The following is a 25,357-nucleotide window of genomic DNA, read 5'->3' as shown; positions in this document are numbered from 1 at the left end:
CATTAGTCTCTAAAAAAAAAAAAAAAAAAAAAAAAAAAAAAAAAATTAGCCAAGTGTGGTAGTGTGCACCTGTAGTCCTAGCTACTCGGGAGGCTGACGTAGGAGGATCACCTAAGGCCAGGAGGTTGAGACTGCAGTGAACTGTGATCGCACCACTGCACTCCAGCCGGAGCGACAGAGTAAGACTCCATCTCAAAAAAAAAAAAAAACCAAAAGAAAGCTGGGGCCAGATTTGTGGACTCTGTGTGCTTATAGGGGCAGCAATGCTGTCTGTAAATTCCCCTCCTTAGTGTTCAAGCAGCATTGGGCTGTTGTCTCCTCTAGTCCTGTAGGGATAAAGATGACCATCATGTCTACCTCAATAAAGGGTTTTATGGGTGGGCAACATTGTTCTTCCCCATGCCTCAGCAGCGGACCTCTTCTCAGCCTGGTTGTACTCCTTGCTCTTCTGCGTGGCATTAGAGCCATGCCCAGTATGATATCCCCACCCAATATACCACCAACGTCAGGATCCTCTGGGCCTGCACCACCAATTATGGTAGCCATGAACTGTATGTACCCATTTACATTAAGTACAATTAAATAAAATTAGAAATTCAGTTCCTGTCTTACTAGCCACCCACACTTCTTTTATTTATTTATTTATTTTTATTTTATTTATTTATTTTTTTGAGACGGAGTCTCGCTCTGCCGCCCAGGCTGGAGTGCAGTGGCCGGCTCTCGGCTCACTGCAAGCTCCGCCTCCCGGGTTTACGCCATTCTCCTGCCTCAGCCTCCCGAGTAGCTGGGACTACAGGCGCCCGCCACCTCGCCCAGCTAGTTTTTTGTATTTTTTTTAGTAGAGACGGGGTTTCACCGGGTTAGCCAGGATGGTCTTGATCTCCTGACCTCGTGATCCGCCCGTCTCGGCCTCCCAAAGTGCTGGGATTACAGGCTTGAGCCACCACGCCCGGCCTTATTTTTATTTTTGAGAAGGAGTCTCACTCTGTCACCCAGGCTGGAGTGCAGTGGCGTGATCTCGGCTCCCTGCATCCTCTGCCTCCCAGGTTCAAGTGATTCTCCCACCAGAGCCTCTTGAGTAGCGAGTTACAGGTGCCCGCCACTGTGCCTGGCTAATTTTTGTATTTTTAGTAGGGGTGGGGTTTCACCGTGTTCGCTGGCCAGGCTGGTCTTGAACTCCTGATCTCAGGTGATCCTCCTACCTCAGCCTCCCAAAGTACTGGGATTACAGGCTGAGCCACCACGCCCAGCCTTTTATTTTTTTAGAGACAGTTTGGCTGTATCGCCCAGGCTGGAGTGCAGTGGTGCTATCATAGCTCACTGCAGCCTCAAAACTTCTAGGCTTAAGTGATCTTCCCACTTTAGCCTCCCAGGTAGCTAATGCCACCACACCTGGCTAATGTCTTAATTTTTTTGTAGAGACAGGGTCTCACAAAAAGACTCCTGGCTTCCAGTGAGACCCCTGCTTCAGCCTCCAAAGTGCTGGGATTATAACTAGCCACATTTCAAGTATGTTCAGTAGCCACATGTGGCTAGTGGTTACCATAAAGGATAGCACAGGGGGATAGGACACTTCTATCATTGCAGAGCATTCTATGGGGCACACTGATAGAGACTAAAAGTGACCCAGCAGAAACAAGAATTCATAAGTTATTTTTAAAACAAATAGATTGCTTATTTGCAAGTTAAACAGTCTTTCAGCACTGAGGAAAGATACTGCATTAGCACCCTATGGGACGCTGAGATGATTAAAGATGTAGTCCCAGCCAGGCGCGGTGGCTCACACCTGGAATCTGAGCACTGTGGAAGGCCAAGGTGGGCAGATCACCTGAGGTCAGGAGTTCGAGACCAGCCTGGTCAACATGGTGAAACCCCGTCTCTACTAAAAATACAAAAATTAGCCGGGTGTGGTGGCACACGCCTGTAGTCCCAGCTACTCGGGAGGCTGAGGCAGGAGAATCGTTTGAACCTGGGAGGTAGAGGTTGCAGAGAGTCGAGATCGCACCACTATTCCAGCCTGGGTGACAGAGTGGGGCTCTGTTACCAAAAATAATTTAAAAAAAAAAAAAAAGGCCGGGCGCGGTGGCTCAAGCCTGTAATCCCAGCACTTTGGGAGGCCGAGACGGGCGGATCACGAGGTCAGGAGATCGAGACCATCCTGGCTAACACGGTGAAACCCCGTCTCTACTATAAAAATACAAGAAAATTAGCCGGGCGAGGTGGTGGGCGCCTGTAGTCCCAGCTACTTGGGAGGCTGAGGCAGGAGAATGGCGTGAACCCGGGGGGGCGGAGCTTGCAGTGAGCCGAGATCGCGCCACTGCACTCCAGCCTGGGGCACAGAGCAAGACTCCGTCTCAAAAAAAAAAAAAAAAAAAAAAAAAAAGACGTAATCCCTAGTCCTCCAGGTGTTTTCTGGTGGGGGAGATAGACCTGTGCACAGGTACCCACAACCCAAGGCAGACACGAGTGGTGCTTTATGAAAGGTACAAAGAGAGTTATTGCAGAGGTGACTGGGAAAGCCTTGTGAAGGGATTAGAATTCTAGTGGGAACAGGTAAAGAGATTTGATTTTGTGGGTACTCCAGGTGCCAGAAACAGCCCAAGGAAAGGTCCAGGTGGTGGATTTGTGGTGAGGGATCACAAGCAGCTTGGGGCATGAGGCTGGAAAAGATGACACTGGTCCCATGAGTGACAAGTTCAGAAGACTGGAGTTTATTTGCTGGGCAATGTGAAGCACTTAAAGGTTTTGAGGCCGACATCCAGGCCACTGACATCCAGGCCACTAATAAGTCCAAGTGTCCTGTTTTCCTTTTCTTTCTTTCTTTTTTTTTTTTTAAACGGAGTTTCACTCTTGTTGCCCAGGCTGGAGTGCAATGGCATGATCTTGGCTCACTGCCTCTGCCTCCTGGGTTCAAGGAATTCTCCTGCCTCAACCTCCCGAGTAGCTGGGATTACAGGTGCCCGCCACCACGCCTGGCTAATATTTTGTATTTTTAGTAAAGACATGGTTTCACCATGTTGGTCAGGCTGGTCTCGAACTCGTGACCTCAGGTGATCCACTCGCCTTGGCCTCCCAAAGTGCTGGGATTACAAGCATAAGCCACTGCGCCCAGCCAAGTGTCCTGTTTTTCTTGGGGAGCGAAGCTTGATCCAGCTCATTCCAGTCTTTAGTGCTCTTTCCACTTAAAGGCTATGACACCTTCTGGTGGCTTCTTGCCTGCTTTAAGCTCTTGTACAGCCATAATGGGACTCTGCACTTGGTAGGTGCAGATGGAGTCTCACTTTGTCGCCTAGGCTGGAGTCCAGTGGTGCCATCTTGGCCCACTGCAACCTTTACCTCCTGGTTCAAGCGATTCTCGTACCTCAGCCTCCCGAGTAGCTGGGACTACAGGCGCGCGCCACCGTGCCCAGCTATTTTTTGTATTTGTAGTAGAGATGGGGTTTCACCATATTGGCCAGGCTGGTCTCAAACTCCTGACCTCGGGTGATTTGCCTGCCTCAGCATCCCAAAGTGCTGTGATTACAGGCGTGAGCCACTGCACCCAGAACAACTGTTTCTTGGGTGGGTTTTGGATGGAGTTTCAGTCTGGTTCATTAGCACCACCTGGTGGCTGATGATGTTTGTCACATCTGCTTCTTTTTGTTGTTGTTGTTGAGATGGAGTCTCGCTCTGTCACCCAGGGTGGAGTGCAGTGGCCGGATCTCAGCTCACTGCAAGCTCCGCCTCCCGGGTTTACGCCATTCTCCTGCCTCAGCCTCCCAAGTAGCTGGGACTACAGGCGCCTGCCACCTCGCCTGGCTAGTTTTTTGTATTTTTTTAGTAGAGACGGGGTTTCACTGTGTTAGCCAGGATGGTCTCGATCTCCTGACCTCGTGATCCGCCCGACTCGGCCTCCCAAAGTGCTGGGATTACAGGCTTGAGCCACCATGCCCGGCCACATCTGCTTCTTAACTGGATGGTGGATGTGCTTATTTGTAGAGGCCGTGGTGCAAGAAAAATTAAATTACTTAAGGACACATCTTGCACATTCCATGTGCATAATAGGTGCTGAATGAGTGAATGCCCTTGAATTATTTATATTTTAAAAGAAAGCAGGCATATGCAGATCATGGAAAGTATTCTGCCACATTCTTTTTTTTTTTTTTTTTTTTTTTTTGAGACGGAGTCTCGCGCTGTGTCACCCAGGCTGGAGTGCAGTGGCGCGATCTCGGCTCACTGCAAGCTCCGCCTCCCAGGTTCAGGCCATTCTCCTGCCTCAGCCTCCGAGTAGCTGGGACTACAGGCGCCCGCCACCACGCCCGGCTAGTTTTTTGTATTTTTAGTAGAGACGGGGTTTCACCATGTTAGCCAGGATGGTCTCGATCTCCTGACCTCGTGATCCGCCCGCCTCGGCCTCCCAAAGTGCTGGGATTACAGGCTTGAGCCACCGCGCCCGGCCCCACATTCTTTAAAGCTTTATATTTTGGGAAAGTTTGAATACTTATTGAGAGAGGATATAGGGAAAGTTAAATCTTCCATCTCTGCCCTTGGGAAATTTTCAGGCTTTTGGGAGTAATATAAATTGAAATATTTAGTAATAAAATTAGTAAGCTGGTAGCTCTCAGACTAGCTGATTATCAGAATCATCTGAGCAGTTCTGCAAATGCAGGCTCTCAGGCCACTTCACTAGAGATTCTGTTCAGGGATTCTGGAGAAGGACCCGTGAACTTGTATTTTTTTTTTTTTTTTTTTTTTGAGACGGAGTCTCGCTCTGTCGCCCAGGCTGGAGTGCAGTGACCGGATCTCAGCTCACTGCAAGCTCCGCCTCCCGGGTTTACGCCATTCTCCTGCCTCAGCCTCCCGAGTAGCTGGGACTACAGGCGCCCACCACCTCGCCCGGCTAGTTTTTTGTATTTTTTAGTAGAGACGGGGTTTCACCGGGTTAGCCAGGATGGTCTCGATCTCCTGACCTCGTGATCCGCCCGTCTCGGCCTCCCAAAGTGCTGGGATTACAGGCTTGAGCCACCGGGCCCGGCCGAACTTATATTTTTTAGCATGCTCTCCTGTTCATTCTGGATGTGTTAGTGTGAACCTGAGCTGGAATCATCAAGACTGACTTCCTAGAGGAGATGGGCCTAGAATTGGCATCCCTTTGCTTGGTGGTAGTCTCCACTGTGGGCCAAGTGTTGTGCTGGGGGCTAGACCTCCGTGGTGAATCACATGTGGTTCTGGGCCACCAGGAGCTCATGGTCTAATGTGGAAACTTTCCAAACAAGTAGTTACAGTTCAGTGAGATTGGTGCCAAGAAAAGTATATCCTGAGTGACTTGGGGTACTGAAGAGTCAGCATACGATTTCCAGGATGGAGACATCCGGACCTCTCGCAGGCTTTTAGGGAGATGAAGAGCTTGTAAGAGCACACAAAAGGGAAACAACATGGCGCGTCTAGGGAACCAGAAATAGTTTGGTATGGCTGGAATGTGGGGTAAATACAGGAAAGTAGCACGGGACTGTGCTAGGAAGGCGAACAGGGACCAGACTGCACTCTGGCCTGATAGCCAAGGGGAGTCATGGCAGTGTTGTAAGCAGATGAGTCCCTGGACTGCCTGCTGGCCTCAGGTGAAGGGTAGGGAGGGCTGGGCAGGAAGGGCAGGGCTTCTACTGAGGTGTTGTGGCTATAGAGAATGGAAATGAGGCTGGGTTTCATCCCAGCAATTTGGAAGGCTGAGGCAGGTGGATTGCTTGAGCCCAGGAGTTTGAGACCAGCCTAGGCAACATGGTGAAACCCCATCTATACAAAAAATTAGCATAGCTGGTGGTGTGTGCCTATAGTCCCAGCTGCTTGGGAGGCGGCAGGAGAATTGTTTGGACCTGGGAGGTGGAGGTTGCAGTGAGTCGAGATCTTGCCATTGCACTCCAGTCTGGGCAATGGGAGTGAAACTTTCTCTCCAAAAAATAGAGAGAGAGAAAATAGAAATTGAAATGAGGGGCCCTGGGCACTGAGGCAAGGCTCTGGAGTTGGAGCAGTTAGAATGGTGTGCCTTTGCACATGCCACCCTTTCCACCAGGACACTCTGCTGTGGCCGCTGGGCTCAGGAGTCTGCGATAGGCCTCTGCCAGGGAAGATCTCTGGCAGTGCCCCTACACACCACTCCCTACTATGCCTGTCTACCTAGAAGATGATGTTTCTAGGTGGGGACCAGGATGCCGTTCCACCTTCACTGCCTGTTAGGCCCTTCTCCCTGGGTTTGTAGTCTCCCCAACACCTGTGCGTATCCCTACAGGATGTGTGCCCCTGTGATGGTAGAGCTGGAGGGGGAGACAGATCCTCTGCTCATTGCCATGAAGGAACTCAAGTAAGTCACTCAAATCATGGTTCACTTCTCCAAATCTCTGGGAGGCATCTGTTGGGTTCTCTGTTGCACCCTTTTCTCCCACTTCTCTGGCTGAAGAAGTTGATGCTTATTCCTACAGATCATTAGGAACAGCTCACCAGGAGGTAGGAGGAAGAGAGAAGAGGAGGCAGGGAAAGGGGGGAGGGCACTGATGAGACCGGGACCTTTTCTGGCTGTTGGAGTTTCCCTGTTCCTGCTGCAGGAGGCCTTACCAATATTCTATCACTCTTCCCCCTCTTGTCTGATATAAAAACTTTCTTTTTCTTGTAATTGCTTTCTTACAAAGTACACTCATCAGCCCCAAGAGGCTGCTCCTAAGACTTCTCTTTCCTTGTGTTTTGCACACAATCTGTTCCTTCTGCGGCAGAGCTGGGGTCACCAGCCCTCATGTACTTGTGACTTTTCCCCTGCCACAGGGCCCGAAAGATCCCCATCATCATTCGCCGTTACCTGCCAGATGGGAGCTATGAAGACTGGGGGGTGGACGAGCTCATCATCACCGACTGAGCTGGAGTCATCTTCCTGCCCTTGCCCAATTTTCATTCCCACTTTATATGTGTAAATAAAATATTCAACTTTCCAACCCCCTTCCCCTCTGCTTATCTGCGATGTCACCACCTTTTGCTTCCCTGTTACCGCCATGCTGCCTGGAGCATACACCTATTCCAGTGGCCCTGTGACTGTCAGCTCCTTAAGAAGCACCAGAGGCCCTTAGCCCCTTTGGATCCCCCACATCCTTCCCTCCATCTCCCTGTTCCCCAGAGCAAAGGCTGCTGTAGGGGAGACACCTCAGCTGCCTTCCCAGCAGACAGACGAGTCTTTGTGCCCAGGGAGCTGGTTGCCACGGAAACCCCCAATTTCCTTTCCAGTGGGGACTGGCTGCAGGGGCTTCTCCCTTCTCAGGAGTATCACAGAGCAGGTCTCATCAAGCCACCCATTGTTTCCTAAGGACCTGCTTCGAGCCTCTTATCGTGGGCTCGGATCCCCTTTCAGGAGCAGTGCCCCAGCAGGAAGCGTGGGGGTGTGCTGATCTCCCACCGTCCCCAGGCAGAGCCCTGCTGGGCAAGTCAGCGGCTGAAGCAAGGACCGAGCACCTGCCTACCCCTGCCCCCACGCCTCTGTCCCCACTCCTCCTCAGGACTCTGCCCACACGCTGTCCTCTGTGGCCCACCTCTTTGGTGTGCCACACCCATGCCATCTTCCCAGCCCCTATAAGATATCCTTTCCTTCCTGTTTGGGGCTGGTGATCCTCTGAGGCCTTGCAGGGATGGTACTGGGGTGGTGGTGCTTCTGGGTTCCAGGTGTTACATTAAGTCAGAGCTGGAGCTCCCGCTTCCTCTGCCTGAGGTTCTAATGGGTCCTCTTCCTTTCTCCATCCTGCTTACCCAACCTGAGGTAAGACCAGTCACACTGGCTCCTCCCTCCTAGGGGGTCAGGGGGAGGGTGTATATTGACATGAACAGGAATAGAGGGAAAACTGGCTTCCTGAATATGCCAGCCTTGACCTCCATTCCACTGCCAGCTCCCCTTCCAAGAGGAGGAGCTGGGCTTCCCTAACCTCTGCAGGAGGCAGGACCTCCGGGCCTGGGTGCAGCCTGGTCCCAGGATGGGGTGTGGGGAGTGAATGGTGAGCATCTGCACTGGTAGGAGGGGTATCTGCTGCCTTGGAGAAGGGTTAATTCAGGGAGCAGTGGACTTCACACCCCCATCCATCCTCCTCCAAGCCTGTGGAATCCTTTAATCAAGTTGGGTGCTGAAATTTCAGCTCTGAAATGCCGCCTTTGTGCTGGCATCCAGGCAGCCGCCCCAGAGTGCGGGGGTCACTTTCTCGGCCCCATTTCTCTAAATAGTCTCTTTGTTCCCTGCTGGGCTGCTCAGTATCAGATGTGATTAAAGGGAGATGGGGTTTGGGCTGGGGAGGAGGGGAGTGGGGGGTTAACCCTTAGGGGATAGGGTGCAAGGGAAATGGGACAGAATGGGTGTTTTTCCTCCGTCTTCCTCTTCCCATTCTCCTCTTTTGGGGAGTCCCCTGCTATTCAGCTGGCTGGGCCTGGGTTTTGACTTCTCGTGAATAAAATGTCACCGGTCACCACTACTGGTTCTGTTTCCTTAGGGTTTGGGCATAGTCTCTTGAGTCATTTCCAGAAACACCCGACTCTTTTTTAACAAGTGGAGCTCCTGCCTTCCTGAGGCCTGCGCACCCTTGGAACCTTTGGTCTAAGGGATGTGCACAACCCAGGTCTTCTGACTTCTCTGGGGTCATTTCCCCTCCTTCCACATCCTCAGTGATTTCCCACTCAATCTCATGAGATGTGGGGTCTTGGAGGTGATAGTGTCATCTTCCGGATGTGCCCCTTGCTCCCCACCACGCCAGCTCCATATCCCTCATCCCACTGCGAGCAGGAGTAGTGAACAGACTGCAAATGGACAAAAGTCCTGCCTTTCAGTGAAGAGGAAAGGGTGGGTTGTAAAAATTATAAACACATAAGGTTAGTACTGATTGATCTGTGACAAAATTCTAGAATAGGTTGGCCAGGCGCAGTGGCTCATGCCTGTAATCCCAGCACTTTGGGAGGCCGAGGCGGGCAGATCACGAGGTCAGGAGATCGAGACTATCCTGGCTAACACAGTGAAACCCTGTCTCCTAAAAATACAAAAAAATTAGCTGTGCGTGGTGGCGGGGGCCTGTAGTCCCAGCTGCTCAGGAGGCTGAGGTGGGAGAATGGCGTGAACCTGGGAGGTGGAACTTGCAGTGAGCCGAGATCGCGCTACTGCACTCCAGACTGGACGACAGAGCGAGACTCTGTCTCAAAAAAAAAAAAATTCTAGAATAGGTCACTCCATGTTTAAAAGTGCTTATATAATAAAAAGGAGATCAGGCGCTAGCATGGGTTGTCTAAGAACCAATATTGCCAAATAAGTTTTTTTTTTTTCGATGGTTACTGGTCTAGTCCAGTAGGTTGAGGGAATGCCAGAGATCAGTGAATCTTGATTTTGACAAGGCATTGGCAGTCTCCATGCCACCGTGACAGAGAAGCATGTGCTTCATGGTGATGTAGTTAGACAGTTTTAGAACTGATTAGACAGCCTCCTTAAGAGTGGAGATAGAACTGATTAGACAGCCTCCTTAAGAGTGGAGATAATAGCCGGGCATGGTGGCTCACACCTGTAATCCTAGCACTTTGGGAGGCCGAGGTGGGTGGATCACGAGGTCAGGATATTGATACCATCCTGGCTAACATGGTGAAACCCTGTCTCTACTGAAAAATACAAAAAATTAGCCAGGTATGGTGGTGGGCGCCTGTAGTCCCAGCTACTTGGGAGGCTGAGGCAGGAGAATGGTGTGAACCCGGGAGGCAGAGCTTGCAGTGAGCCAAAATTGCGCCACTGCACTCCAGCCTGGGTAACACAGTGAGACGCCATCTCAAAAAAAAAAAAAGAAAAAAGAAAAAAAAGAAAAAGAAGGGTGGAGATAATAGGCCAGGTGCGGTGGCTCACGCCTGTAATCCCAACACTTCGGGAGGCTGAGGGGGTGGATCATGAGGTCAGGATATTGAGGCCATCCTGGCCAACGTGGTGAAACCCTGTCTACTAAAAAAATACAAAAAATTGGCCGGGCGTGGTGGTGGGCACCTGTAGTCCCAGCTACTCAGGAGGCTGAGGCAGGAGAATCACTTGAACCCAGGAGACAGGTTGCAGTGAGCCAGGATTGCACCATTGCACTCCAGCCTGGCAACAGAGCAAAACTCCATCTTAAAAAAAAAAAAAAAAAAAAAAAAAAAGAGTGGAGATAATAGAACTGACGGTGGAGAGAGGCATTTAGTGCTGTACGCAGGTGTCCCTCTTCATTTCGACCTTTATTAGTGACTTGAATGAAGCTATTCAAGTTTGCAGATATATAAAGCTCTAAAGGAGAGCTAAGTTCTAAAAGGTTTAATACAGGTGGGGAAATGGGTCAAACCCAACAAGGTGAGATCTGTTAAAGATCAGTGTAAAGTCCTGCTTTTATCTAAAACAAAACAACGACATACATACAATTTGGATATGACTTTGCAATGGATATTGTCTAAAAGATCAGGGGTTTCGGTTACCATCCAGCTTCACGGGAACCAGCAGTTTTGGGGAGGTTTCCTGAAGAGCTTCCATAGTGCAGCTCCCAGATGGAGGGATTTTGGTCACCCTGGAGACTGGGCTAGTTCTTGGTGCCCTGTCTCTGCCCCAGTCCTGACTAGGGGCTGGAGACTACAGATGGAAGGAAGGGAGCTGACGATACCCAGTCTGGAGCAGTTGAAGATGCATTGCTCCAGATACAAAGCAGAAGTAGGGTCTGCAAACCACAGGCAGGTAGAGGGGATGATGGTTAAAAGTGCAAGCCTTGGAGTCAGAGCTGGCTTCAGATTCTGGCGCCAGCACTTCTTAGCATCAACCTCTCAAACTTCAGTTTCCCCATCTGGAAAACTGAGATAACGACTGGACCTACCCCTTCACTGGCCTGAATGACATAAGACCCTTAGTGGAGCACTTAGTAAATGGCAGCTGTATATAAGCTGTTAGAAGCTGGGTATGAGGAAGAACTTCCAACCATCGGAGTTGTTCATCAGTGGAGCAAGATGGCAAAGAGATTTCCCCTGTCCTTGCAGTTGTGTGCTTGTGAGGTGGAGTGGTCCTGGCCTCTGAGTGCAGTTTGGACTTCTGCTGAGGAAAGAGCTCTTAGGGAGTAGGTGCTTAAGGAGTAGACTGTCTGACATCCTTGGTCTAGACTTGGACAAGGGCAGCTGCTGTGAAGGCTTGGCTAGATCCTGGCATGGGCTGCTTTGTATGTGCTGGGGGAGGTGGCAAGTAGGGGGATGCAACAACACAGGGCCTATCCACACATCCTGAAGGACAGGCCTCTGACTGCAGGCAGCACAGTGTCACACTCAACCCACCTTCTCCTCTTCAGATACCTGTCTCTTGAATTCTTTGCCAGCTCCCCTCTGCTGGGTGCTGGGAGAGCAGAGGGGCTGCTTGCAAGGCAGTGAGTTCCAGCTGAGCCAGTTAAGAGTGAGTGGCCCCCCTGCAGTGTGGGGCACAGCCGGCTGGGGAGAAGCTCCCATCTGAGGCTTCAGTCCTTGAGCTCAGACAGACCCCACTGGGATGCCAGCTATCCTAACCGACTCCGTTGTTCCCACTTTCTTAGCAGGGAGAGAGAGAGAGAGAGAGAGAGAGAGGAGAGGGGGAGTGGGGGAGAGAGAGAGAGAGGAGAGGTGGAGAGGGGAGAGAGAGGAGGGGGAGGGAGAAGAGAGGAGGGGGAAGGGGAAGGGGGTGGGGAAAGAGGGAAGGAGGTGGGAGAGAGAGACCTTTGATGATCTGTCCTTTGCATTCTACTCCTAGCTACTTCCAGAAAGCATTTGAGGAAGCACCAGTACAGGGATAAGAGATGAAGAGACAGGCCAGGTCAGGCTCACCAAGCAGGTAACCGGAACCTTTAATTTTATTATGTGGAATGCTTAATGCAGAGTTAATAGGGGCTAGAGTGGCTAGGAGAGGGGACTACTGAGATAAATAACAGGAGACAGTAATGAGTTACATGTGGATTTGGGGGGCTTCAGAACAGGAAAATGGGGGGCAGATATAGCTACATACTTTATTCAAATACCACTGGGAGGCAAGGGGCAAGAGGCAAGGGCAGAATGTACAGGTCAGGATTCTAGTGTCTTCAGCCTGCTGCCAGCAACCTGGGTGCTGGGCCCTGTGTCTCCTGGAGCCAAGGGTTCAGGCCTGAGCAGCTGTCACTCTCTGGGAAGCCCAGGGAGTGGGGCTGACAGAGCAGGGGACATAGAGCCTAGTAAGGGAAGAGGGAGCTGGCAAGGAGCCCAGGGAGGAAGGCTCTGTGAATTGTCTCTGATTCCTTTCCTGGAGCCCCTGCCTCCTCACCTCCTGGGATGCGCCTCAAGGTCACAGAGGTTGTAGTGGAGGAGGACTGGGGGCTCTTTCTCGATTAGACAAAGAATGAGGTTACTGGCACAGAATTGGATCTGGGGGCCTCTGTGCCAACTCCTTCCTGCCTTCGGAAGGGGAGGGGACATTGAAGGGATGAGAACTCCACTAAGTCCCTCGAACCCCCCACTCCCCATGAGGCTCCTCAAAGCTACTCTCAGCCCCTGAGTGGGAGACACGGCCAGCTCCGGACACAGTCTCTGGGTGGCCTAGCCCTAAGGCACTGTGGCACAGGTGGCATGGGCATGTCAGACCCTCACTCTCTGTGAGAGAGGAAACAGGAGTCATAGGAGTGGTAAGGCCTCCGATGCCACCAACCCTGGTGCTTCCCCTCCCCGAGGAGGGTGAGCAGGTCCTTCTCAGGTCCTGGGATAGAGGGTCATTCCTGGGGGAAGGTGCAGCCCCTCATCTTTCAGTGTGGGAGCAACAGTCAACCTCCTTCTCCTCTGTCCAGCCTGCTCGCCTGGGGCTTTGCTGCTGGAGCCTGGATGGGGCGGGCGGGTCATCAGGGCAGTGAGCCAGACAGAAAGCCCCCTGACCCGTCAGCCTCTTCAGACTCCTCAGCCTCCTCCACTGCCACCGCCAGGCCTGAGGTGGGCGAGGAACAGGGCACACAGGCTGGGGGCAGGGGCTGGGCGGGGGGTGGTGGCGACAGGGCCCCCTTTAGGGTCGGGACAGTGTCGTATATACTGGCTGCTCCCAGTGTGTGGGGCTGTGGGACTGGGGCCCTGAGGGGCTGGGGTCAGAGATGGCCGTGTAGAGGGGCCGCTGTGAGGGCCCCATATAGGAGAAAGCCGAGTAGAGGCCAGAGGCCTGGCTCGAATGGCCGTAATAGGGTCCTGAGGGCTGATGGTCAGAGTAGTCAAACTGGGGGCGGGAGATGGAGGGGAAGGCTGAGCCGTAGTGGGGCAGGCTGAGGGAGGTGTAGGCGATCTGTGAGGTGGATGGCTGGTCGGTGTAGTGCGGGGGCCCCTGGGGCCCCGCGGTCTCTGTCTTCACCTGGGCTTTGGCATCCACACCAGGTGGTGAGACCGTGGGCAGAGCCACGCCTGGTGGCTTGGAGATCCAGGCGGAGTGTCCACTGGCCACAGCCAGGGCGCTGCCCAGCCCATAGCCAGCTGCTGAGTAGCTGCCCACGTGGCCTGGGTGCCCATTGGGCGGCAGGTACTGGTCCAACTCAGCCACATCAAAGGTCTCCATGTTGGACATTACCTCGTGGCTGATCTCACCGATGTCCACGTTGCCGAAATCGATGTGAGGCTTCCCGCCCTCCCCCATGGAGCGCCCGTCCCGCTTCGGGTCTGCCTTGCCCGACTGCAGCTCTGTCTTTGGGGTGGTTGGAGGGGTGGGTGGGCCATGGCTCTGGCCTGGGTGGAAGGGAGACAGAGAGAGAGCAAAAGGGGGAAACAGGTTAGAGGCAGGTGGGCGCACGTGAACTTCAATGGTTCACCTTCAGGCAGTGGGTGCCTCTGGGAAAACCTTGTAAGTTTCACGTTTTGGCAGCATGAGTCAGCATTTTTTTTTTTTTTTTTTTTTTTTTTTTTGAGACAGAGTTTCGCTCTTGTCGCCCAGGCTGGAGTGCAGTGGCACCATCTCGGCTCACTGCAACCTCTGCCTCCTGGGTTCAAACGATTCTCCTGCCTCAGCCTCCTGAGTAGCTCGGATTACAAGCGCCCACCACAATGCCCAGCTAATTTGTGTATTTTTAGTAGAGACGGGGTTTCGCCATATTGGCCAGGGTTGTCTCGAACTCCTGACCTCAGGTGATCCACCTGCCTCGGCCTCCCAAAGTGCTGGGGTTATCAGCGTGAGCCACTGCACCTGGCGGCATTTGTTTAAATACTAGTGTCTTAGATTGGTCTCCAGTTGTTTATGAAATTCTCAAATCTTAGGGATGAATCCTGCCTCCTCCCCTGTCACCCACCTGGGGAGGCCTGCCTCATTCTGAAAAACCTTTCCTGTGGAAAGTTCTTCCTCTCATCAGCTTCTCTGCTGCCCAAGTGGTCTGGCCCGGCCTTTGTGCTCTGCCAGCCCCGCTTCCACACCCATGCTGACTGCCCTCCTTGCTGGGCCTTGCTCACCCAGGCTCCTGACTGCTCTGTTTCACCTTTGCTGGTTGCCTGAGCCTGCTCCCTGCCCTGGCCTCGTGTTGTGTCCTTTCCAACCCTTCCCTCCTCCTAAGCCCGCCCTGCTGCCCAGCTCACTGGGCTGAGGGTCTGAGGACACACACTTTTTCTCTGGGCCCTCAGCCCCGTCACATGCTGGTCTGTGTTGCCCTGTCGTTCCTTGAGCTGCCTTCCTCCGTGGGAGAGCATTTAGAAAACTGGTCCTTGTTCCTTTGTCTGTTCACTTTCCTATTCACATATTAATTCGGCAAACTCTTAGGGAGCATTACAAAACGCCAGGTACTGTGCCAGGTGCTGGGGATACAAATGTAAATAAAATGGATCCCTGTTCCCAAAGCTCATATAGTCATAGATCCATAGACCCACATGCGCCCAGAGTTGGAAGTGCTGTGATGACAATATGCAAGGACTTGGGAGACCAGAGGAGGAGTCTACTCGCTGCCCCAGGGATTTGGGGAAGGTCTCATCGGGGAAGGATATCTGAGTGGGGTGGGGCCTTGAAGAGTGAGAAAAAGTCTGTGTCCACAGTTTCTTTTGGAGGTGGTTGCTCTGTATGTGGTCCAGTGTCTCCTGATGTGTGTGTGTGTGTGTCCCTGAATCTTTGAAGGTGAAGAGTATGTGCATGTGTGTGGGAGGGATGACTGCCTGGCATCCCATTGGAGACAGAATACGTCCACAGTCGTAAGAGACTAAGAGCTCCCCAAGGACAGGCCTGTTCCTCCTTCCTCAGACCAGAGGCAGCGCCGAGTCCTGCATTGGCCAAGGGCTCTGTACTTCAAGAGACCTGCCTAGGTTTTTGAATCCTGGTTCTGTGTCTGGACAAATCCCCAGTCTTCTCTTAACCAGCTTCCTTATCAGTAAAATAGAGATTGTACCAAGCAGCCCAGCCATTGCCTCTTTCTGGAAGCCTTCCTTGACAAGAGTCTGGTGGGCAGCAGGGGTTCTTGGAGACCTAACTGGATGGGATGGACGGGATGGACGGCTGTGCCACCCCTGGATCTCACACAGGCTTCTTGTGTACTTCTCTCTCTCTCTCTCTCTATATATATATATATATATAAAATTTTTTTTTAAGAGATAGGAGGCTGGGCGTGGTGGCTCACGCCTGTAATCCCAGCACTTTGGGAGCCTGAGGTCAGGAATTCAAGACCAGCCTGGCCAACATGGTGAAAACCCATCTCTACTAAAAATATAATAATTAGCTGGGTGTGGTGGCATGTACCTGTAATCCCAGCTACTCAGGAGGCTGAGGCACGAGAGTCACTTAAACCCAGGAGGCAGAGGTTGCAGTGAGCCGAGATGGCACCACTGCACTGCAGCCTGGGCAACAGAGCAAGACTCCATCTCAAAAAAAAAAAAAAAAAGACACAGTCTTACTATATTGCCCATGCTGGTCTCAAACTCATGGGCTCGGGTGATCCTCCCACCTCAGCCTCCTGTGTAGCTGGGACTGCAGGCGCCTTCCACCATGCCCAACTTTGTTTCTTCCTGTATTTAATTCACTCGTTTTCATCCCTGCTACTCTCTCTAGACTCTCTAGACTATGGCCCCCTGAGGCCAGGGACTGTAGGCTTCTCTGGTTAGTACCCCTGGTGTCCACTCCAGTGTTTGACACAAAGTAGGACTCAGAGCGTGTTCTCTGAAGGCAGGAGCTTTGCTCACTGAGCACTTTCCATGTGGCAGACCTGTGTGTGTCACTTTCTGTACATTAGGAACACAGGCAAGGCAGCCGTGGTGCCAAGTAGAAGCCCTGGAGCCAAACTGAGGAAGTTCCTGTCTGTTTCTCATCAGTAAAATGAGAGTAACTTGCGATAGCTGAGATCTAAGCCCAGGCAGTTTGGCTATCTCATCACATTGTTTGCAATGACTGAGTTAGTATATATAAGGCAACTAGCACCTAGCACAGTGCCTGGAACACAGTAGGTGCTCAATTAATGTTAGCTGTTATTATCATTAATGAAAATTAAACAAGATAGCTTATGTCTGGCTCATCCATGGCCTGTGCTCAGCGTCACATGCCGTGTCTCCTCTGTCAGAATGGCTGGTGGGATTTGGGAGGCCGAGAGGTGGGCAGATTGCCTGAGCTCAGGAGTTTGAGACTGGGCCTGGGCAATACAGTGAAACCCTGTCTCTACTAAAATACACAAAATGAGCCAGACGTGGCGGTGTGCACCTATAGTCCCAGCTACTCGGGAAGCTGAGGCAGGAGAATTGCTTGAACCCAGAAGGTGGAGGTTGCAGTGAGCCGAGATCATGCCACTGCAGTCTAGCCTGGGCGACAGAGTGGGACTCTGTCTCCAGAAAAAAAAAAAAAAAAAAAAAAAAGAATGGCTGGTGGGAAAGAGGCAGTGATTTCCTCTCCTCCATTTGATCTTCCATTTCTCAAAACTGTCCTGTCTTCTTCCCCTTTCCTTGTAACTACCCCAGCCACCTCTCACTCCATGGCCTCCACAGATTCTTTTTTTCCCCCATATTGGCCAGGCTGCTCTCGAACTCTTTTTTTTTTTTTTGAGACAGAGTCTCGCTCTGCCGCCCAGGCTGGAGTGCAGTGGCCGGATCTCAGCTCACTGCAAGCTCCGCCTCCCGAGTTTACGCCATTCTCCTGCCTCAGCCTCCCGAGTAGCTGAGACTACAGGCGCCCGCCACCTCGCCCAGCTAGTTTTTTGTATTTTTTAGTAGAGACGGGGTTTCACCATGTTAGCCAGGATGGTCTCGATCTCCTGACCTCGTGATCCACCTGTCTCGGCCTCCCAAAGTGCTGGGATTACAGGCTTGAGCCACCGTGCCCGGCTGCTCTCGAACTCTTGACCTTGTGATCGGCCCGCCTCAGCCTCCCAAAGTGCTGGGATTACAGGCGTGAGCCACTGTGCCTGGCCAGTTGGCCTCTACAGACTCTTTTTTTTTTTTTTTTTTTTTGAGACAGAGTCTCGCTCTGTCGCCCAGGCTGGAGTGCTGTGTGGCCGGATCTCAGCTCACTGCAAGCTCTGCCTCCCGGGTTCCCGCCATTCTCCTGCCTCAGCCTCCCGTGTAGCTGGGACTACAGGCGCCCGCCACCTCGCCCGGCTAGTTTTTTGTATTTTTTAGTAGAGACGGGGTTTCACCCTGTTAGCCAGGATGGTCTCGATCTCCTGACCTCGTGATCCGCCCGTCTCGGCCTCCCAAAGTGCTGGGATTACAGGCTTGAGCCACCGCGCCAGGCCTAACCTCTACAGACTCTTTAACTGGCCCTCTTTGCCCAGCAGCAGTGACCCCTTGGATCAGCCCTGACCAGAGCCATCTTGCCCAGCCACTGCCCCTGGCACTGGAACCCCCATGGAGCTCCCTCTGGGCCCCTGAAACTGCTGGGGCAACTGCACAGCCTGGCACACTCTCCCTAGAGTCCAGGGTCTCATTGCCATCCAGCCGTCTCCTCTCTCCACTGACCGGCCTTGCCCCACCCTCAGCCCTGTCATCAGCACTCACCTGAGGGGTGCTCGGGGTTCCCATCTGACATGGGGGAGCCCTCTCCTGGGTGCCGGTGGTCCAAGTGGGCACTCTTGTAGTGGGCCTGGATGGCGGCGGTCCCACCTTGCTCCGCCTCCCCACCGGGACACTCTGCCTCGCCTTGGGCGGCCTTCCCGTTCTTCCGCCGCCTGGGTTGGTACTTGTAGTCCGGGTGGTCCTTCTTGTGCTGCATACGGAGCCGCTCAGCCTCCTCGATGAAGGGGCGCTTGTCACTTTCGTTCAGCAGCCTGGGGTGTGGTGGGAGGCGGAGAGGACGGCAGAGGGGCCCCCGTGAGTGCCAGAGCACTCCAGGTTGGCCTCCCTCTGAGTGTCCGTCTTGGAAGATGTGAGGCCCTGGGATGGGGCACCCAGAGGACAGGACCTGGGGTGGGGGCTGTGCCCTATTATTTATGTACTGAGAGATGTGAGGCCCAAGGAATACAGCCTCAGAGGACTATGATCTCTGCCCCCAAAATCTTTCACGGGCTGGAGGGTGAGAGGGGTCAGCCTGCTGCTCCTGGCAGGAGTTAGAAGTAGGAATAGAGGTTTCAAGGGGCAGATGCCAGTTCAAGGAAAGGAAACACTTTCTTATCATCAAAGCTGTCTGCAAGTGGAATCGGCTACTTCATTAGGGGGTGAGCTCCCTGGGACTGAGGGTGGGTAACAGAAGCAGCGTGGCTGGGGGAGAGCTCAGTCTCTGCTACTTACTAGCTGTGTGTGTGACCTTGAGCAAATTACTTCTCTGAGCCTGAGTTTCTTCACCTATAAAAGGATGATAACATCGGCTTAACTTGGGTGTGGGATTGGCCAGAATAATGGATGTGAAATGCCTTGCACCAGAGCCTGGGAAGTGGGCTGAGCACCTTGAGAAAGAGGTGCTTTTCTTTCTTTCTTTTTTTTTCTGTGAGAGAATCTCACTCTGTCACCCACACTGGAGTTCAGTGGTGCGATCTCAGCTCACTGCAACCTCTGCCTCCCAGGTTCAAGTGATTCTCGTGCATTAGCCTCCCAAGTAGCTGGAATTACAAGCATGCGCCACCATGCCCAGCTAATTTTTGCATTTTTAGTAGAGACAGGGTTTCACCATGTTGACCAGGCTGGTCTCCAATTCCTGACCTCAGGTGATCCGCCCACCTCGGCCTTCCAAAGTGCTGGGATTACAGGCATGAGCCATTGTGCCCGGCCCAAGAGGTGCTTTTCGATTTTTTATTTTTTGTTTATTTAGATACAGAGTCTCACTCTGTCACCCAGACTGGAGTGCCACGGCGCGGTCTCAGCTCACTGCAACCTCCGCCTCCTGGGTAGCTGGGACTACAGGCACGGGCCACCATGCCCGGCTAATTTTTGTATTTTCAGTAGAGACAAGGTTTCACCATGTTGGTCAGGCTGGTCTTGAACTCCTGACCTCAGGTGATCCACTCGCCTTGGCCTCCCAAAGTACTGGGATTATAGGCATGAGCCACCGTGCCCGGCCCCGAGAGGTGCTTTTCTAATGCTGCTTGCCGGGGTGGTTGGACAGGAGGATCTAGGGGTGGTCTCTCAACTCTGGGTCCTGATTGTGTGAATTCTACTGTGGTGGAACTGAGGGGGCAGATGTGGGTCCTCTTTACTATGGGTCGGGGCGGGGGGGCACTGCCTCCTGGGGAGGATCATATATCCTTGTCCAGAAAATAACAGAGGGGGCCGGGCGCGGTGGCTCAAGCCTGTAATCCCAGCACTTTGGGAGGCCGAGACGGGTGGATCACGAGGTCAGGATATCGAGACCATCCTGGCTAACACGGTGAAACCCCGTCTCTACTAAGAAATACAAAAAAAAAAAAAAACTAGCCGGGCGAGGTGGCGGGCGCCTGTAGTCCCAGCTACTCGGGAGGCTGAGGCAGGAGAATGGCATGAACCCGGGAGGCGGAGCTTGCAGTGAGCTGAGATCCGGCCACTGCACTCCAGCCTGGGCTACAGAGCCAGACTCCGTCTGAAAAAAAAAAAAAAAAGAAAAAAAAAGAAAATAACAGAGGGTAGAGGAAGCTAGACTCCCCTCAGGCCCTGGAACAGTCCCTGAAACCAACACATGGAGAGAAGAAACCCTGAAGCCAGCGCCCTTGCCACCAACTCCAGCCTCAGGCCAGGGTTGGAGGGTGGAGGGTGTTCAGGGTTTGGCTACTCCAGGGTGAGGAGGGTAGGATGGGGTACCTTACAGAGGGGGCTGAGGGGAAAGTCCACAGATTCTAGAATCCCAGACCTTGGTACTGAGAGTCCATGAGGCTTTGTGGGAGCAGCCCTGTCTGTCAGTCCGGAGGGCCTCTCTCTCCAGCTGCCCCACCCCTCACACCCCAGTGGGTGCCCTCTTCCCCCAGTCAGCAGAAGGCCGAGCCCTCCCTCCCCAGGCTGGGCGGGGGTGGTCATGCCAGGCACCTCCTAGCCGGCAGCAGCATTCCTCTGCGGCTTAGCCTCCCTGTCTACTCCCCCTACCCCCCACCCCGAGCCTAGCCCTAGCCCCAGCTTTCTCAAAGGGTCCCTCCAGCCAAGACTGTCAGTCAGTGTACACACTTAGGACAAAGATGCTGGAGCAAGGAATTGAGAGTCAGGGAGTGGGATGTGGGCACCCTCTCTGATGGCTGGGACCAGGGGAGGGGGTGGAGCAGGCCTTGAGGGTGTGACTGGGGAGAACCCACAGAGGAGAGAGCTGCTCCGCCAGCAGTGGGCCCCAGCAGAGGGGCTTCTGGGATGGCTAGGGACATGGGACACAAAGCTCACTCTCTCACCCATCCTTCCCTTGCCCCCTGCTCAGCTGGCATCAGCAAGAAAGTGACAGGGGCTAGAAGAGAGGGAGGATTCCAACATCAGATTCCACTGCCACCTTCTAAGCTAGTTCCCAGCATTAGCCTAACCCTGACAGAAACCTAAGCCCGGGACCACTGCCATCCCCGACCCCAGCCCCCTCCTCCACCAGCTGTGCTGGACAGCTGATTCCACCTCCAACCCAACCCCAAACCCAGCCTGCCCACCATGTAAACCCAATCTCCAGCACCAGTCCCCACTCAACATTACCAGCCCCAAACCCCCCATGTCACCCCCAGCTCTAACTCCAAACTCAGTCCTCATTTGCACCTTCCTGTCAGCCCTCTTTCTCCCTGGTCTTCCAGGTTTGGAATGGGGGTGAGAAGAGGTAGGCTGATTCCTCACCCAAACTGGAAACCCCACCTGGGGAGCTCCCACAGTGGGGCACTGAGTGCTGCTACATATATCCTGCTAGGCCAGGGGCATACGAAGACTACCTGGGGAAGGGCCTGTGGCACTGGGAACAGGCTGGGTAACCCCCACCACACAGGAGGGACTCTTGCCCGTGTCCGCCTTTCCAGTTTCTCAGCTCTGGTTCTTTCCAGGCAGGTCAACCAACCCACAGGCACCACCCTGTGATCAGCCTCTACTAGCCCCTCCCCAGATGGGCATCAAAAGTTAGCGTGACTGTTGGGGCTCACACGGCCCCTTAGGACCTGGGCTACAGTGTGTCCGATCCCACACTCCCTTGGGGCACTCCACACAGTCTGTGTGTATCTCTCTCTTTTTGGTTTTAAGACACTTGTTTTTTAGCTCTGCCTACCTAACCACCCCCCTTCTTGACATCCTGGGAATCACAGCTTGAGGAGGTTTCAGGAGAAGCCCCTGGAGCAATTGGCCAGCCCAGTGCATACCCACAGGTCTCTCAGGACCCCCCCTCCAGGGTCCAGAGAGCCACCATCTGTTGGCATTGCCTTTGATCCTTACCATGGTTCTGGCCCTGTCCTCCCCCTGGGATTGGGTCCTCAGCTAGTGCCAGTTTTCCTGACTGCCACACCTCAGGCTGGCTCATGTGCACACAGCTTGAGTGATGGCCAAGAATAAGTCCTCCTGAAGGGAGTTCAAGCCCAGGGTTCTGGGCTGGGGGAACCTGGGGACAGGGACAATGGAGGAGCCAATCTTAAACCCTTGGCAATGGGAGATGGAGGGAGAATTAGGTCCGTCCTTGCTTTGACTCTCATTGGGCTCGCACTGTGGTCTTCTCATGGTCCTCAGGGTCTGCCCTGTCTGTATGTCTCTCCTGGTTGTCTGTTTCTCACTTGCTCTTCTTTGTCCCCTGGCACTAAAGGTACTGGCCTGGGCCAAGCCCCACCCAGATCTGGATGGACCTTGGGCGGAGGAGCTAGCTGTGACCTCTACTCTTGAGCAGAACTGGGCTGTCTGAGTCCACACAACGGGCTGGTTGCTGAGCCCTGGGACTGCCCTGGGTGAGCAGGGCACTGAGGGCTGAGAAGGGGCAGGGGAAGGGGCACCAGGTCTTCAGCAAACACATGGCAAGAACAGGCCAGGGGGCTGGATGTGAATCTTTTGGTCTCTTGGAGACCCTCCTGCACCTTCTACCACGCTAAGTTTCTAGACCCAATCTCTACCCAACTGTGGTCAGCACGGGGAAGGGCAGTGGAAGAGAGCCGGGCTCCTCTGACAAAGCCCTAATTTTCTGGAACCCAGATGCTCCTCACTCTTGTTCTTATCTTCTTGCTTCCCCACAACATTCTGACCACTCCTCAGAGGGTAGGTGATCCACCACTGTCACCAGGGTCGGAGGAAGTCCTCTGGACAGAGAGTATGGGAGTCCTGGGTTCTGGCCCTGGCTCTGCCACTAACTTCTATGTGACCTTTGCAATTCCTTTGCCTTTCTGGGCCTGTCTCTTGGCCAGTCTAGCGGGAATCAGGTGACTGCTACCGACTCACATCTCCTGGAGTCCCTGTTCTCTTTCGGAGCTGCTCTGGCATTCCCGGGGTGGGAGTAGGGGGTTGCCTTGTTCCACACATCCCCAGGAGGCCTGGCTGAACCCCAGACCTGAGTCGAGGGTGGCAGAATTGTTCCCTGGGGGGGATGTTTTTCCTAGAGGTGTGGGCTGGTCCCAGGGAACCTGGGACTCTGAGGGCCCCTGGGCAGGAAGGGGGCCAAGGTTTCCTTCTGGCCAGAGTGCTCAGTTCCAGCTCTGGGGCAGGGGGGAAGAGGTTGCTCAACGTTGGGGTGGGGCCCTGGCAGGGAAGATGGCGCCGAACTGGGAGAGGGAGGAAAGGAAAGAGATCAACTTGGTGGCTCGGGGGCAGAGCAGGAGGGAGAGGCCCCTTTCTGTGTGTCCTCTCCCTAGGAGGATGAAGAAGCCCCCAACTCAAAGGAGGGTGGGGTCAGAAAGTCCCAGGGAAGACCCCAAGGACAGGATGAGATCCTGCAGCAGCAGAAACATTTGTACCCGCAGTTCTTCATCCCCTACTCTTCCAAAGACTCTCATCTGAATTCCTTGTTTTCTTTGAACCTCCCCTGAGTTCTCCATCTGACTGCCTCAGTTTCCCTGCATCTCCAGCCAACCCTTTGGTTCTTTCCAAGCGTTTCCCTCGAATCCTCCTGACCACAGCAGCTGGTGGCATGAGTGTGCATATCTGTGGGCAGGGAGTTAGTGAAGGCTTCCTTCCCTTTCTCCGAAGCCCCAGGCCCCACGGTCTGCCACCCCCAAAATTCCAACCACGAGGGGGCGCCTTCCTGCCCGCCGCCCGGTGGGAAGACCCGGCCTAGGCTGCTGGAATTCGGAGTTCTAGGGTCCTTGTGGTGGAAGGGCCGGCGGGGTCCCCACACCTGGTCTTCCAGCCCTATCCAAGGAGGACTGCCAGGCAGTCCCGCTCCGGGGTGCAGGAGGCCGGGCCGCCTCGGCTACCCTGAATCCACCCGAAGCCAGAGGGCCCGAGCCCGGGGGGCGGTCGGGTGCTCACCTCCAGAGCTTGCCCAGCGTCTTGCTGAGCTCGGCGTTGTGCAGGTGCGGGTACTGGTCCGCGAGCTTCCTGCGCGCCGCCTGCGCCCACACCATGAAGGCGTTCATGGGCCGCTTGACGTGCGGCTTGCTCTTGCTGGCGCCGTTGACGCGCACGGGCATGGGCACCAGCGTCCAGTCATAGCCGCTGAGCACCTGGCTGACGGCCTCGCGGATGCACACGGGGAACTTGTCATCGTCCGCCTCGCCGTCCTGCTGCTCCTTCTTGACCTTGCCCAGCTCGCCAGGCCCCGGGCTGGCTCGCAGGCCCGATCCGCCGCCGCCGCCGCCGTCGGGCCCTAGTGAGGGCGCGCTCCCCGGGGACAGGCAGCGGGGCTCCTCCGAGCCTACGGGGCTCAGCTCCACCTCCGATAGGTCCTGCTCCTCCGCCATGTCGCCCCCGGCCGCCGCCGCCGCCGCCTCGGCCGCCTCCCCCGGGCCAGCCGCCGGGGTCCTCGCAAAGAGTCCAACGCCCACCTGGATGGAAGGAGGGCGCGATGGAGCGACCGCGCGCGCAGCCTCGAGGGCGGCCTGGGACAGGACGCGCGGACAGCCCCGAGGTGGCGGCCCTTCCTAGCTCCAGCTAAACCCACTCTGGCCCCTGGGGCCCACGCACATGCCAGACTCTAGGTGGGTGCGTCCTGCCTCTGCGTCTTCCCACCACCTGGTCCCAACCGTCTCTTGGTGTGGGTGGCTTTTTTTTTAGCCTCCTTTTTTGGGTGGAGGTTTGTTGATGATAGGAAGAAAAAAACGGAACCTTTATTTTGCTCTAATCCCGGCCCCTGGAATTTCCCACCTTTTCTCTCACCTTTCCTTCTTCCCTCAGCCTGCCCCAACGGGGTTTAGAGGAGAGCCAGGTGGGGGGCAAGGGCGGGGTGTCGCCTCTCTCCACCCCACCCAGCAGGGTCCCAGGCCTGGGCGGGCCAGGGAGGAGCAGGCTGCGCACTCACCTCCTCGGACCTCTCCTCCAGTCTGGGGCTCGTCCTTAGGAAGTGGAAAACCGTGTCCCAAGGTGTGCGGTCCAGCTCGGGGCTGGGGGGTAACGCTGGTGGGCTGGGAGGGAGGGGCGGGGGGCCCTGAGCCTCAGGCCACGGCCTCGTTAGGACGGAGCCTGAATCCTTACCACCAACCACCCTGGCCGGACAGCCCGAGACTGACTGAGCGACTGAGCCGCTGCAGAGGGCTGGGGAAGGAAGGAGGGGGAGAGGGGGGAGGGGGAGAGGAGGGAGGGAAGGGCAGAAGGTGGAGCCTCCAGGCTTTCCTTCATCCCCAACACTCAGGGCTCCTCCACCCGGAGCCCAGGCCCCCCCACCCAGCTCCCTGCCCTGCTGCCCAGGCCCATCTCGCTGGGGCTTAGCTTGAACTTAGTCCGGGAGGCGAAGGGGAGGTTAGGCCGGGGAAGGAAGAGATGTAGGATGGAGGCTCAGAACCTGTTGAATGGAAGAAAACTGGGCCCAACCGGGACTCCCAAAGTCTGCCTCAGGTGGCAGGATGGGCACTTGGCAGGGAACTAGGGAGAGATGTGAAGGTGGTGAGGGTCCTGCGGGCCTGTGAGGGTGGCAGGCCCGAGCTGCTTCATCTGCAAA

General features: G+C 54.4%; 2 protein-coding genes across 8 annotated transcripts in view; one reads left to right on the top strand and one right to left on the bottom strand.

Moving 5' to 3' along the window:
* POLR2F (RNA polymerase II subunit F) overlaps window positions 1-25,357 on the top strand; it is a 92,236-nt gene that overhangs the window by 8,987 nt on the left and 57,892 nt on the right. For 2 of the 7 annotated variants that reach the window (XM_025398930.1, XM_025398926.1), the window contains exon 4: window positions 6,263-6,334. In XM_025398930.1, coding sequence (XP_025254715.1) covers window positions 6,263-6,334 — 72 coding nt within the window. Of the gene's footprint in view, window positions 1-6,262; window positions 6,335-6,452; window positions 8,466-11,746; window positions 11,831-25,357 lie in introns of those variants that run through there. The other 5 variants (XR_003121454.1, XM_025398929.1, XM_025398931.1 and 2 more) reach the window with 5 other exon arrangements.
* SOX10 (SRY-box 10) lies at window positions 11,811-24,948 on the bottom strand. The gene is made up of 4 exons (XM_025398912.1): window positions 24,722-24,948; window positions 23,734-24,248; window positions 17,941-18,209; window positions 11,811-13,719 (listed from the first exon to the last, which is right to left on the bottom strand). The coding sequence occupies exons 2-4, from the start codon at window positions 24,162-24,164 to the stop codon at window positions 13,016-13,018; spliced, it is 1,404 nt and encodes a 467-aa protein (XP_025254697.1). The 5' UTR covers window positions 24,165-24,248; window positions 24,722-24,948; the 3' UTR covers window positions 11,811-13,015.

This window comes from Theropithecus gelada, chromosome 10, assembly GCF_003255815.1.
Source record: "Theropithecus gelada isolate Dixy chromosome 10, Tgel_1.0, whole genome shotgun sequence".
NCBI classification, from domain to species: Eukaryota; Metazoa; Chordata; class Mammalia; order Primates; family Cercopithecidae; genus Theropithecus; species Theropithecus gelada.
The sequence above is the reverse complement of the archived record's forward strand: the minus strand, read 5'-3'. Positions and strand labels throughout refer to the sequence as shown.